This window comes from Mauremys reevesii, linkage group 25, assembly GCF_016161935.1.
Source record: "Mauremys reevesii isolate NIE-2019 linkage group 25, ASM1616193v1, whole genome shotgun sequence".
Classification (NCBI taxonomy): Eukaryota; Metazoa; Chordata; order Testudines; family Geoemydidae; genus Mauremys; species Mauremys reevesii.
This window is the reverse complement of record NC_052647.1, coordinates 12,335,595-12,348,853: the sequence shown is the minus strand read 5'-3', so window position 1 is coordinate 12,348,853 and position 13,259 is coordinate 12,335,595. Positions and strand designations below refer to the sequence as shown.

Genomic DNA, 13,259 nt, shown 5'->3' with positions numbered 1-13,259 from the left:
CCCAGTTGCTCGGGGGGGAGGAGCCAGGACTCCTGGGTTCCCTCCCCGGCTCAGGGAGGGGGGCGGGCCCAGCTGCTGTGGGGGGGGCCAGGGGACTCGGGGGTCTGGGATGTGGGAGCCCCTGCCCAGAGCAGCTCTGGGTCACTGTTGCCACATCCATCATCTGGAGTCCTGCGTTCGGATTGGCTGGGTGCCCTGTGATGTCACAATGCTGCCCTCCCCCTCCCCCCACTGCCTGAGTCCCCTCCAGGAGCCCGTGTCTTGGGGGGCCCCCCACCCCCTACGCTGCCATGATGCCTCGTTCCACCCTCGTCTCTGCAGGTGCTTGGGGGGGTTGCACCCTGGTTCCCCGAGCCCCCCGCTTCCTGCTCCCCGGGCCGTCCCCAGGGAAGGAGTGACCCCCCCGCACCCTGCACTGCCACTGGGGGGGGGGGCGCCTGTCCCCCTGCTGGGCCCAGCCCGAGCGGGGGCTCCGAGTCCGGCCCCCAGGGGACAGGCTGGACCCCAGAACCTGCCGCGGGGGGGGCTCCCTCCTGACGTCAGCAGCGTTGGCACCGGCCTCCTCGGGACAGGACAGTGGGGGAAGGGGACGCACCCCGAGGGCGGCTGGGGGAGGGGTGGTTTGCACATGCCCCCACCCCCCCCACCCACCCACGCACCTTGGCCCAGTCTCTGGCGCACTCACAGTCACACTCAGATCCGTGCGCTCACACTGACTGCTGCACGTGCAGCCTCTTGCACGCCCCTCCCCCGCTGACCGGCCGCTCCCCCCCCAGACAAGCAGAACGAGGTGGAGATCCCGCCCCCCACGCACAAGGAGCGGGAGAAGAAGAAGAAGCAGCAGCCCATGTGCCAGATCAGCGGCGTGAAGAAACTCGTGCCCAGCTCCAGCCTAACCAACTCCAGCATCCCCCGCTTCGGGGTCAAAACCGACCAGGAGGAGCTGCTCAGCCAGGTGGGGGAGGGGCTGGGGTGCCGAGGGGCTGCGGGTCGGGAGTGAGGGGCACCGGCAGAGCTGGGGGGGGCAGGGCTGGGCTAGCAGGGGCTGCGGTCGGGAGTGAGGGGCACCGCCTGAGGGGGGGGGGGCTGGGCTGGGCTACAGGGGCTGCGGGTCGGGAGTGAGGGGCACCGGTGGAGTTGGGGGGGCAGAGCTGGGGGGCAGTAGGGTCTGCGGGTCGGGAGTGAGGGGCACCGGCAGAGCTGGGGGGCAGCAGGGGCTGCGGGTCGGGAGTGAGGGGCACCGGCAGAGCTGGGGGGGCAGAGCTGGGGGGCAGTAGGGGCTGCGGGTCGGGAGTGAGGGGCACCAGCAGAGCTGGGGGGCAGCAGGGCTGGGCTAGCAGGGGCTGCGGGTCGGGAGTGAGGGGCACCGGCAGAGCTGTGGGGGGGCATGTCCCCCCCATTCTCACCACCCCCTGTTCTGCCTTCCAGGAGCTGGAGAATCTCAACAAGTGGGGCCTGAATATTTTCCATGTCTCCGAATATTCCAACAGCCGCTCGCTCAGCTGCGTCATGTACACGATATTCCAGGTAGGGCCCCGCGCCTGGCGCGGTGGGTGGAGCCTGCCTGTTGGGGGGGGCAGCACCCCCCCCCCCCGTGCAGCAAACGGAATCACACCTGGTGCCCACCTGGCCAGGGATCCTCAGCACTGGCTGGGAGCCAGGACTCCTGGGTTCTGTTCCCGGCTCTGGGAGGGCAGTGGGGTGGGGTGGGGTTGGGTTGGGGGTGCTGGGAGCCAGGACTCCTGGGTTCTCTCCCCGGCTCTGGGAGGGGACTGGGGGCTGGTGGTTAGAGCCGGGGGGGCTGGGAGCCAGGACTCCTGGGTTCTGTTCCTGGCTCTGGGAGGGGAGTGGGGTCTAGTGGTTAGAGCGGAGGGGGGAGGGGGCTGGGTATCAGGAGTCCCTTCCCAGCTCTGTGGGACGGGGGCGATTCCCCAGGGAATCGGGGCTGGGAGCTGGGGTGGGGGGTGCTGGCGCTGGGCCCCTCTGGCGTGACTGTGGCCCCCCCGCAGGAGAGGGACCTGCTGAAAACCTTCAAGATCCCGGCGGAGACGCTGCTGACGTACGTGCTGACCCTGGAGGAGCATTACCACGGCGACGTGGCCTATCACAACAGCCTGCACGCCGCCGACGTGGTGCAGTCCACGCACGTCCTGCTGGCCACGCCCGCCCTGGACGTGAGTGGGGGGCCGGGCCGAGCGGCTCGGGCACAGAACGGGCGCTGGGGGGGCTGGGCCGAGCGGCTCGGGCACAGAACGGGTGCTGGGGGGGGCGAGCAGGTCAGGGACACGCCTGTGGGGGGGGCTGCCGCTGGGGCGAGCGGGTCAGGACACGCCCGCGGGGGCTGCCGCTGGGGCCGAGCGGGTCAGGGACACACCCGCGGGGCTGCCGCTGGGGCGAGCGGGTCAGGGACACACCCGCGGGGGGGGGCTGCCGCTGGGGGGGGCCGAGCGGGTCGGGGGCCCGCCCGCGGGGGGGACGCCGCTGGGGGGGGTGAGCGGGTCAGGGACACGCCCACGGGGGGGACGCCGCTGGGGAGGGCCGAGTGGGTCAGGGACACGCCCGCGGGGGGGGCTGCCGCTGGGGGTCTCTCAGCCAGTCGGCCTGGTGCCAGCGGGCGGCCGCGTGGGAGGCCCTGGGCTCGGCTCTCGATCCCCGTAACGGCAGGCGGGTAACGCAGGGCGGCCGGGACGTGGCGGAAGCAGCCGGAAATGGGACGGGAAGGAATTGGGGGTGGGGGGCTGGAAAGCTGCCGGTCCGTCTGGCCATCCACCCCCAGCCGTCTGTCCCTCTGCCCACCCTGGGCCCGTCTCTGCCATCGCTGCCTCCTTGGCAGCAGCTGGCATGGGGCCCGCGCCGAGGCAGGATGCCAGGGTGATGGGTCCCGGCTCTAATTCCCCACACAGAGAGCCAGGCAGAGCGACTGCCGGCTGTGCCGATGGCATGGCTGGGCCCGGGCCCCGGGGGGCAGCCCGGACGCCTGGGTTCCCCTAGTCGTGGGGCAGAGCCAGCCCCTGCCAGGCCCGGCCTCAGCCTCCTGCGTGTGCCCTTGGCAGGCTGTGTTCACCGACCTGGAGATCCTGGCCGCTCTGTTTGCAGCCGCCATCCATGACGTGGATCACCCGGGCGTCTCCAACCAGTTCCTGATCAACACCAGTGAGTGCCCCCAATCCCGCACCCGGGGGCGAGGTCCTGGGGGTCCCGGCGCCTCCCAGCGACCCGCAGCAGCCGTGGGGGGGATTCTCGTGTGTTTCCTAATTTCTCCAGCTCTGGCGCACACGCCCTGCACCGGGGGACACACGCCAGCCCTCTGTGCAGACCCCTGTGCACCAGGACACGGACACGCACCTCAGCACACACACGTGCACTCCTGCGCACACGCCCTGCACCGGGGGACACACGCCAGCCCTCCTGTGCAGACCCCTGTGCACCAGGACAGGGACACGCACCTCAGCACACACACGTGCACTCCTGCGCACACCCTTGTGCACCGGGGGACACACGCCAGCCCTCCTGTGCAGACCCCTGTGCACCAGGACAGGGACACGCATCTCAGCACACACACGTGCACTCCTGCGCACACCCCTGTGCACCGGGGGACACACACCAGCCCTCCTGTGCAGACCCCTGTGCACCAGGACAGGGACACACACCTCAGCACACTCGTGTGCACTCCTGCGCACACCCTGTGCACCAGGACACACACGCCAACTCTCCTGCGCACACTCTTGTGTACCAGTACACAGACACACACCTCATCACACACACGTGCACTCCTGCGCACACCCCTGTGCACCGGGACACACACATGTGCACTGCTGTGCACACTCATGTGCACTGGGACACAGACACACACCGCAGTACACACGCCAGCCCTCCTGAGCACACCCCCGTGCACGGGACACACACACCAGCCCTGCTGTGCACCGGGATATGGACACATACCTCAGCACACACACATGCACTCCTGAGCACTTCCGTGCATGGGACACACACACGTACACTGCTGTGTACACCCCTGTGCACCAGGACACACACACCAGCCCTCCTGCGCACCGGGAAACAGACACACACCTCAGCACACACATGTGCACCGGGACACACACACCAGCCCAGTTGTGCACACCCATGTGCACTGGGATACAGACACACACCTCAGCGCACACACGTGCACCGGGACACGCACACCAGCCCTCCTGCGCACTGGGATACGGACACACACGTGCACTCCTGCGCACACCCCTGTGCAGCCGGCTGTGTCAGCGACGGGCCCGGCCCGTGCACGCAGCTCCCCCCTCCCGGGAGCCCGTGCCACGGAGCGAGGGGGGTAGGAGCCCCCCGGGGCGGCCGAGGCCTGGTCCCCGGCGCCCCCTGACCCCCCTCGCCCCGCAGACTCGGAGCTGGCCCTGATGTACAACGACGAATCGGTCCTGGAGAATCACCACCTGGCCGTGGGCTTTAAGCTGCTGCAGGAGGAGAATTGCGACATCTTCCAGAGCCTCGGCAAGCGCCAGCGCCAGACGCTGCGCAAGATGGTTATCGACATGGTGAGCCGGGCCGGGCCGAGTCCCCCCCCCCGAAGCTCAGGCAGAGTCCCTGGCCGGCCTCCGGGGGGCCAGTCCCCTCACCCGGTGGTGGGAGCAGAGCCGGGGGGGGGAGGGGCTGTGCCCTTTTCCCAGCCCTGCCTGCAATCAGGACTCCTGGGCTGCGGGCCAGGCGGGGGGCTGGAGCAGGGGGCGGGTGCTCGGACTCCTGGGTTCCGGGCTGGGGGGAGGGGCGCTGTGCTAGGACTCCTGGGTTCCGGGCTGGGGGGAGGGGCGCTGTGCTAGGACTCCTGGGTTCCGGGCGGGGGGGAGGGGCGCTGAGCTAGGACTCCTGGGTTCCGGGCGGGGGCGCTGAGCTAGGACTCTGGGGTTCCAGGCTGGGGGCTGAGCTAGGACTCCTGGGTTCTGGGCTGGGGGAGGGGCGCTTTGATAGGAATCCTGGGTTCCGGGCTGGGGGGAGGGGCGCTGTGCTAGGACTCCTGGGTTCCGGGCTGGGGGAGGGGCGCTGTGCTAGGACTCCTGGGTTCCGGGCTGGGGGAGGGGCGCTGTGCTAGGACTCCTGGGTCCTGGGCTGGGGAGGGGCGCTGAGCTAGGACTCCTGGGTTCCAGGCTGGGGAGGGGCGCTGTGCTAGGACTCCTGGGTCCTGGGCTGGGGAGGTGCTGTGCTAGTACTCCTGGGTTCCGGGCTGGGGGGAGGGGCGCTGAGCTAGGACTCCTGGGTTCCGGGCTGGGGGAGGGGCGCTGAGCTAGGATTCCTGGGTTCCGGGCTGGGGAGGGGCGCTGTGCTAGGACTCCTGGGTCCTGGGCTGGGAGGGGCGCTGAGCTAGGACTCCTGGGTTGCGGGCTGGGGAGGGGCGCTGAGCTAGGACTCCTGGGTTCCGGGCTGAGGGGAGGGGCGCTGAGCTAGGACTCCTGGGTTCCATGCTGGGGGGGGAGGGGCGCTGAGCTAGGACTCCTGGGTTCCGGGCTGAGGGGAGGGGCGCTGAGCTAGGACTCCTGGGTTCCATGCTGGGGGAGGCGCTGAGCTAGGACTCCTGGGTTCCGGGCTGAGGAGGGGCGCTGAGCTAGGACTCCTGGGTTCCAGGCTGGGGAGGCGCTGAGCTAGGACTCCTGGGTTCCGGGCTGGGGAGGCGCTGAGCTAGGACTCCTGGGTTCCGGGCTGGGGAGGGGCGCTGAGCTAGGACTCCTGGGTCCTGGGCTGGGGAGGGGCGCTGAGCTAGGACTCCTGGGCTGGGGGCGGGGCGCTGAGCTAGGACTCCTGGGTCCTGGGCTGGGGAGGGGCGCTGAGCTAGGACTCCTGGGTTCCGGGCTGGGGAGGGGCTGAGCTAGGACTCCTGGGTCCTGGGCTGGGGAGGGGCGCTGAGCTAGGACTCCTGGGTTCCCGGCTGGGGAGGGGCGCTGAGCTAGGACTCCTGGGCTGGGGGAGGGGCGCTGTGCTAGGACTCCTGGGTTCCGGGCTGGGGGGAGGGGCGCTGAGCTAGGACTCCTGGGTTCCAGGCTGGGGGGGGGGTGCGGAGCTAGGACTCCTGGGTTCCGGGCTGGGGGGGAGGGGCGCTGTGCTCGGCCTCCTGGGTCCTGGGCTGGGGAGGGGTGCTGTGCTAGGACTCCTGGGTTCCAGGCTGGGGGGGGGGGTGCTGAGCTAGGACTCCTGGGTTCCAGGCTGGGGGAGGGGCGCTGACCTAGGACTCCTGGGTTCCCGGCTGGGGGGGGAGGGGCGCTGAGCTAGGACTCCTGGGTCCTGGGCGGCTCCTCCCCTCCCTCCCGTGACAGCCTGGCCCCCCCCCCCCCAGGTCCTGGCCACCGACATGTCCAAACACATGAGCCTCTTGGCCGACCTCAAGACCATGGTGGAGACCAAGAAAGTGACGAGCTCCGGGGTGCTGCTGCTGGACAACTACACGGACCGGATCCAGGTGGGTGGGGGCGGGGGCCCCGTGCATGGGGCACTGGGGAGGGAGGACGCCCCCAGATCAGCCAGGCCAACGGGCCGTCCATCCTGACCCACCTGGGGCTGGCTGGGCACCGGGCGGGGATTCCCTGGGGGCAGGGCGGGGAGGCTGGGACAGGGGTTGCCCGGGGGCCGTCAGGGGCGGGGTTCCCCTGGGGGCAGGGGAGGACAGCCGGGGTGGGGCCGGCTGGGGCGAGGTTCCTGGGGGCAGGCCGGGGCAGGGGCTGGCTGGGGCAGGAGTTGCCCGGGGGCAGGCTGGGGCAGGGAGTTCCCTGGGGTGGCAGGCGGGGGCCAGCCGGGCAGGGGTTCCTGGGGCGGGCGGGAGGGGGTTCCCTGGGGGCTTGGCAGGGTGGGGTTTCCCCTGGGGCTGAGTGGGGGCTGGGAGGCGAGGTTCCCCTGAGGGGCAGGGCGGGCGGGGTGGGGTTCCCTGGGGAAGGCCGGGCTGGGGTTCCTGGGGCAGAGCAGGGGGCCAGGTGGGGCAGGGGTTCCTGGGGGCCGGGCGGGTTCCTTGGGGACCAGAGCGGGGCGGGCTGGGTGGGGCGTTCCCCTGGGGGGGGCAGAGCAGGGGGGCGGGCTGGGCGGGGCGTTCCCTGGGGGCAGAGCGGGGTTCCTGGGGAAGGCCGGGCGGGGTTCCCCTGGGGAAGGCGGGGTTCCCCTGGGGAAGGCCGGGTGGGGTTCCCCTGGGGCCAGAGCGGGGTTCCTGGGGGAAGGCCGGGCGGGGTTCCCCTGGGGGCCAGAGCGGGGTTCCCTGGGGAAGGCCGGGGCGGGGGTTCCCCTGGGGGGAAGGCCGGGGCGCTGGCCCCCCCCCAGTGTTCACTGTCCCCCCCCAGGTGCTGCGGAACATGGTTCACTGCGCCGACCTCAGCAACCCCACCAAGCCGCTGGGGCTGTACCGGCAGTGGACCGAGCGCATCATGGAGGAGTTCTTCCGGCAGGGCGACAAGGAGCGCGAGCGCGGCATGGAGATCAGCCCCATGTGCGACAAGCACACGGCCTCCGTGGAGAAATCCCAGGTGTGGGGGGCCCTGGGGCTGTCGGGAGGCGCCCGCCCCCCTCTGAGCCGCCCCGTTCCCGCCCGCCCCAGCCAATGGCACGGGGGGGGGGGTCCTAGCGCCCAGCCCCTGAATGCGCCTGGCCGGCTGTGTGGGGCCAGCACGGGGGCGAGATCCCAGGGGCACCAACACGCCCCCCAGGGCCCTCAGCTCATTCACTCGTGTGCCATGAGCTGTGACCCTGCCAAAGCCCAGAGCCCCTGGTCCTCTGCCCGCAATCCCCTGCCCCCTTATTAGCAGCATGACTAGAGACTCCAACCTGGAACCCGTGGGGCCGGGCGCTGCCCAGACCCCGGCCGAGATTACGGCCCCGTCACGCCAGGCGCTGCCCAGACCCCAGCCGAGATCAGGGCCCCGTCGCGCCGGGCGCCGCCCAGACCCAGCCGAGATCAGAGCCCCGTCACGCCGAGCGCTGCCCAGACCCCAGCCGAGATCAGGGCCCCGTCGGGCCGGGCGCTGCCCAGACCCAGCCGAGATCAGGGCCCCGTCGGGCCGGGCGCTGCCCAGACCCCGGCTGAGATCAGGGCCCCGTCGGGCCGGGCGCTGCCCAGACCCCAGCGAAGATCAGGGCCCCGTCGGGCCGGGCGCTGCCCAGACCCAGCCGAGATCAGAGCCCCGTCGGGCCAGGCGCTGCCCAGACCCCAGCCGAGATCAGGGCCCCGTCGCGCCGGGCGCTGCCCAGACCCAGCCGAGATCAGGGCCCCGTCGCGCCGGGCGCTGCCCAGACCCAGCCGAGATCAGGGCCCCGTCGCGCCGGGCGCCGCCCAGACCCAGCCGAGATCAGGGCCCCGTCGCGCCGGGCCCCGCCCAGACCCAGCCGAGATCAGGGCCCCGTCGGGCCGGGCGCTGCCCAGACCCAGCCGAGATCAGGGCCCCGTCGCGCCGGGTGCTGCCCAGACCCAGCCGAGATCAGGGCCCCGTCGCGCCTGGCGCTGCCCGGACCCGCCGAGATCAGGGCCCGTCGCTGGGCGCTGCCCAGACCCGCCGAGATTACGGCCCGTCGCGCCTGGCGCTGCCCAGACCCCGGCCGAGATCAGGGCCCCGTCGCGCCTGGCGCTGCCCAGACCCCGGCCGAGATCAGGGCCCGTCGTGCGGGCGCTGCCCAGACCCAGCCGAGATCGGGGCCCCGTCGCGCCGGGCGCTGCCCAGACCCAGCCGAGATCAGGGCCCCGTCGCGCCGGGCGCTGCCCAGACCCCGGCCGAGATCAGGGCCCCGTCGCGCCGGGCGCTGCCCAGACCCCGGCCGAGATCAGGGCCCCGTCGCGCCGGGCGCTGCCCAGACCCAGCCGAGATCAGGGCCCCGTCGCGCCGGGCGCTGCCCCGACCCCGGCCGAGATCGGGGCCCGCTGCCGGGCGCTGCCCAGACCCAGCCGAGATCAGGGCCCCGTCGGGCCGGGCGCTGCCCAGTCCCCGGCCGAGATCAGGGCCCCGTCCGGGCGGGCGCCACCCAGACCCCGGCCGAGATCAGGGCCCCGTCGCGCCGGGCGCCGCCCAGACCCCGGCCGAGATCAGGGCCCCGTCGCGCCGGGCGCTGCCCAGACCCCAACCAAGATCGGGGCCCTGTCGTGCCAGGCGCTGCCCAGACCCCAACCAAGATCGGGGCCCCGTCGCGCCAGGCGCTGCCCAGACTCCAGCCGAGATCGGGGCCCAGTCGCGCCGGGCGCCACCCAGACCCCAGCCGAGATCAGGGCCCCGTCGCGCCGGGCGCTGCCCAGACCCAGCCGAGATCAGGGCCCCGTCGGGCCGGGCGCTGCCCAGACCCCGGCCGAGATCAGGGCCCCGTCGCGCCGTGCGCTGCCCAGACCCCGGCCGAGATCAGGGCCCCGCACCGGCGCCGCCCAGACCCGGCCGAGATCAGGCCCGTCGGGCCGGGCGCTGCCCAGACCCGGCTGAGATCAGGGCCCGTCGCGCCGGGCGCTGCCCAGACCCCGCCGAGATCAGGGCCCCGTCGCCGGGCGCTGCCCAGACCCCGGCCGTGATCAGGGCCCCGTCGCGCCGGGCGCGGCCCAGCCCCCGCCGAGAGCCGGGCCCCGGCGGGCCGGGCGCTGCCCCGGCGCCAGCTGAGATCAGGGCCCCGGCGCGCCGGGCGCTGCCCAGGCCCCAGCGGAGATCAGGGCCCCGGCGCGCCCGGCGCTGCCCAGGCCCCAGCTGCTCTGATTCTCACCTCCCTGGCTCTGCCTTTCAGGTGGGCTTCATCGACTACATCGTTCACCCGCTGTGGGAGACGTGGGCGGACCTGGTGCACCCCGACGCCCAGGAAATCCTCGACACCCTGGAGGATAACCGGGACTGGTACCACAGCATGATGCCGCAGAGCCCCTCCCCGCCCCCGGACGAGCAGGACAGGGACGAGGAGACCTGCCTGGAGAAGTTCCAGTTCGAACTGACGCTGGAGGAGGAGGGCGACGAGTCGGATCAGTCGGACCCGGAGCGCTGCAGCCTGGGCCAGGAGGAGGAGGAGCCGCCCTGCCCGGCCCCGGAGGAGGGGGGTGGGCAGAATGGACTGGCACACGACACAGCCCCTGGGGCACCGTGACTCTGGGCTTCGGCTCAGCCGCCCGGCGGGAAGCCAGACGCGCCCCCCCTGGCCAGGGACTCTCTTTGGGGGGGACCGACACACAACTCCCATTAATTTAATGTTGGGTTTAGTTGAGGGGATTTTTATTGTATTTTTTACAAAAAAAAAAAAAAAGAAAGAAAGAAAAAAAGAAAAACTTTGAAAAAACCAAACCACAACAAAGGGAACAAACACAGCAACTGTAGAGGGGTCGGCCCGGGCCCGGCCCCCCCAGCGGAGCTCCCAGCCCCCCGGACTCCTGCACCTCCCGCCTGCGGGTTTGCTGGTGTCACTGGTCCAGCCTGATTCTCTTCGGTTCGGAGCAGCCGGGGCCGGGTGCTTTTCGCTTCCCATTCGGGTTCCCCTCCCCGCGCCCTTCAGAGATCTATTTTTTTAAACAATCAGGACTGAACGCAGAGCGGGATCGGAGCGAGGGGGGAGCCGGCTCTGCGCCCCCCAGCCCTGTCGTGGCTACGACCCCTCAGCTGGCCTCCATCCGGCCTGGGGTCTTCGTGCCGGCGCTGCCGGCTGCTCCGGGCCGCCCGACGGTGGTGCGGATTATTTTAATTTATTATTGCGGGGGGAGGGGATGGTTGTGGGCTCTGGGTTATTTTAACGCACCTGGTAATTTATTGTACATTAATTATTATTTTTGGAACGGGGGGAGGGGGGAGAGAAGTTTTATTTTTCTGTAATCAGATTTTTTTTCTCCCTTTGCTCGGGGGTTCATTTCGTTCCCCTCTCCCCTCCCCCATTGAGGCCATAGCTCCCCCTTTCCTGGGAGGCCGAGAGGGGGGTTAACTTTTGAAAAGGGGGCTCTCAATGGCGAAGCTCCACCCCCCCCCCGCGAAGCAGCCGCTCTGCGAGCGACCAGCCAGCCAAGTCTTCCTCCCCCCACCCGTTTGCAAAAAGCCGGCGCTCCGGCCGCTTGGACTGACTGGATCAGGCAGCTGCTCCCGGCCCCCACCGAGCAGCTGGGAACCAGCTTGGCTTCACTTTGCGCTGACTTGCCAACCCCCGCGCTGGCAGCAGACGGGCTGCGGGCACCGGCGCTGCAGGGGGGCGCCCAGGGGCTAGGCGGAGCTGGATTCAGGGGGCGCTGGGCCCTCTGCGGCGTTAGGCCCCCGACCCCGGCCAGCCTGGGAGCTGGGCCCGCTGGCTGCGGCCTTCCCTGGGCCGGGGGGAAGCCAGGCCGGGCTGCTCCGTGCCCCCCCCCCCCCCCGAATGCCCAGCACCCAGTGGGGGCAGGTGGAGCTGGGGCTTTAGAACTGTTTCCTCAGGGTCTCCCTGTGCTAAATGGGGGGGGGGGCAGCTTCCCCCCCCCCCCGCTCCACTAGCCGCGTCTGCACCTGCCTGGTTCTGGCTGCAGGATGTGGGGCTCAATGGGGGGGGGGGGGGGCTGAGCTCGGGGGTTACATCCAGGGTGAAAGGTCAAGGTGATTCCCCCCCCCACTCCCGCAGGAAACCAGCGTTTCTCCCCATTGCACTGGGAGGGGGCAGTTGTATGGCAAATGAGTCCTTTGGTGGGGGTGAGAGGGCAGGGAGGTGGGCTCAGGCTGGGGCTGGCGTGTGCCATCCTGCCCCCCCCACCCCCCCACGGTGTGAAGCAATAATGAGTGAGGTTCCTCCCCCCCCAATGCTTCAGCTTTCGAACCAAAGCCCTTGGGCCACCGTCCCCCCGGGCTCGTCCCCGGGGCCAGCACCTCCGGGGTCCTGCGGCCGGGGGCTGCCCTGGGGGGCGCCTGGGCGGGGGGGTGAGGAACATGGGCAGGGCCCACCAGAGCGATGTGCCAGCGCCCGGTGGGGGGGGGGCGCTGCCATGTCTGAACACTGTACTGTAGCAATTGATTTCTATTTTCCGCGGGGCGGGGTGGGGGCCGCCCCGTAGAGCCTTTATTTTTGTACGCGGTTCGGTTCCGTGCATCAGTCGGGTCGGTTTTGTTCTGTACATACTGTGAATAGCGGCTGTAAATGTCCCCCCCGCCTCAAACAAGACAGCGTGGGCCGGGGGGGGCTGAGCCCCCTCCCCAGGATCTGAGCTCCCCCCCCCCCCGCGTATGTATCTGGTGTAACATCTCCTCCTTCATGTCCCTGCCGTGTTTCTCCCTCTCCCAGTGTCAGCTGCGGAGCTACAATAAAACCAGGCGGAAGGGACCCTGCCGCTGGCCTCTGGCTTGGGAGGGGAACAGGCGGGCGAGCACCCGGGTGTGTGCAGGGGGAGGGGGTGCGCCATGGGCAGCTCAGGGGGTTGGGCTCCAGGCCAGCCTGTGCATCCCTGGGGTGGTGGGGGGACCCCAACCCTGCACCCGCAGGGTCTGTGCCGCACCCACTGTGCCACACGGGCTGGGGGTTACAAGGCCAACGGCCCCATTCCCAGCGCCGGGAGCTCCGGGCTCAGGCCTGGGGCAGGGGTTGCCACTTGGGCAGTTCTGGGGGGGGGGGGGGGGGGGCTCCTGCAGGCCTGTCCCCCCAGGTCTCTCTCGCTGCCTCGAGGTATCGCCAACCCCAACTGTTCAAAACTGCGCCAGGCGATTGGCTTCCAATCACGAGCGGCTGTAAAAGTGCCGGGGGGTATTTGCCAGTGCCCTGGGGTCAGGCCTGTTCCTCGAGCCCCAGACCCGGCCCGCGCCCACGGGGCAGCTGGAGCCGTGAGAATCGCCAGAACCCGGCGCGCCGCCCAGGCCACGGCCGAGCTCCCTGCCCCCACCCGGCCACACGCCGCCCAGGCCACGGCCGAGCTCCCTGCCCCGCCGGCAGCGCCACCCCCGCCCGGCCACACGCCGCCCAGGCCACGGCCGAGCTCCCTGCCCCGCCGGCAGCGCCACCCCCGCCCGGCCACACAACCCAGGCCACGGCCGAGCTCCCTGCCCCGCGGCAGTGCCACCCCCGCCCGGCCACACGCCGCCCAGGCCATGGCCGAGCTCCCTGCCCCGCCGGCAGCGCCACCCCCGCCCGCCCACACCACCCCGCCACGGCTGAGCTCCCTGCCCCGCCAGCAGCGCCACCCCCGCCCGGCCACAGAACCCCGCCACGGCCAAGCTCCCTGCCCCGCCGGCACCGCCACCCCCACCCGGCCACACGCCCAGGCCACGGCCCCGCCGAGCTCCTGCCCCGCCCGGCCACACGCCGCCCAGGCCACGGCCGAGCTCCCTGCCCCGCCG

At 71.2% G+C, this 13,259-nt stretch overlaps 1 protein-coding gene across 7 annotated transcripts in view; it reads left to right on the top strand.

The window, feature by feature from the left end:
* The window catches only part of PDE4A (phosphodiesterase 4A), a 162,689-nt gene extending 152,497 nt beyond the window's left edge, over nucleotides 1–10,192 (top strand). For all 7 annotated transcript variants that reach the window (XM_039514062.1, XM_039514064.1, XM_039514063.1 and 4 more), the window contains 8 exons: nucleotides 777–955; nucleotides 1,429–1,527; nucleotides 2,010–2,174; nucleotides 3,054–3,153; nucleotides 4,390–4,544; nucleotides 6,332–6,454; nucleotides 7,320–7,502; nucleotides 9,727–10,192. In XM_039514062.1, the coding sequence (XP_039369996.1) occupies nucleotides 777–955; nucleotides 1,429–1,527; nucleotides 2,010–2,174; nucleotides 3,054–3,153; nucleotides 4,390–4,544; nucleotides 6,332–6,454; nucleotides 7,320–7,502; nucleotides 9,727–10,077 (1,355 nt within the window). In that variant the 3' untranslated portion in view covers nucleotides 10,078–10,192. The remainder of the gene's footprint in view (nucleotides 1–776; nucleotides 956–1,428; nucleotides 1,528–2,009; nucleotides 2,175–3,053; nucleotides 3,154–4,389; nucleotides 4,545–6,331; nucleotides 6,455–7,319; nucleotides 7,503–9,726) is intronic.
* The last annotated feature ends 3,067 nt before the right edge of the window (nucleotides 10,193–13,259 follow it).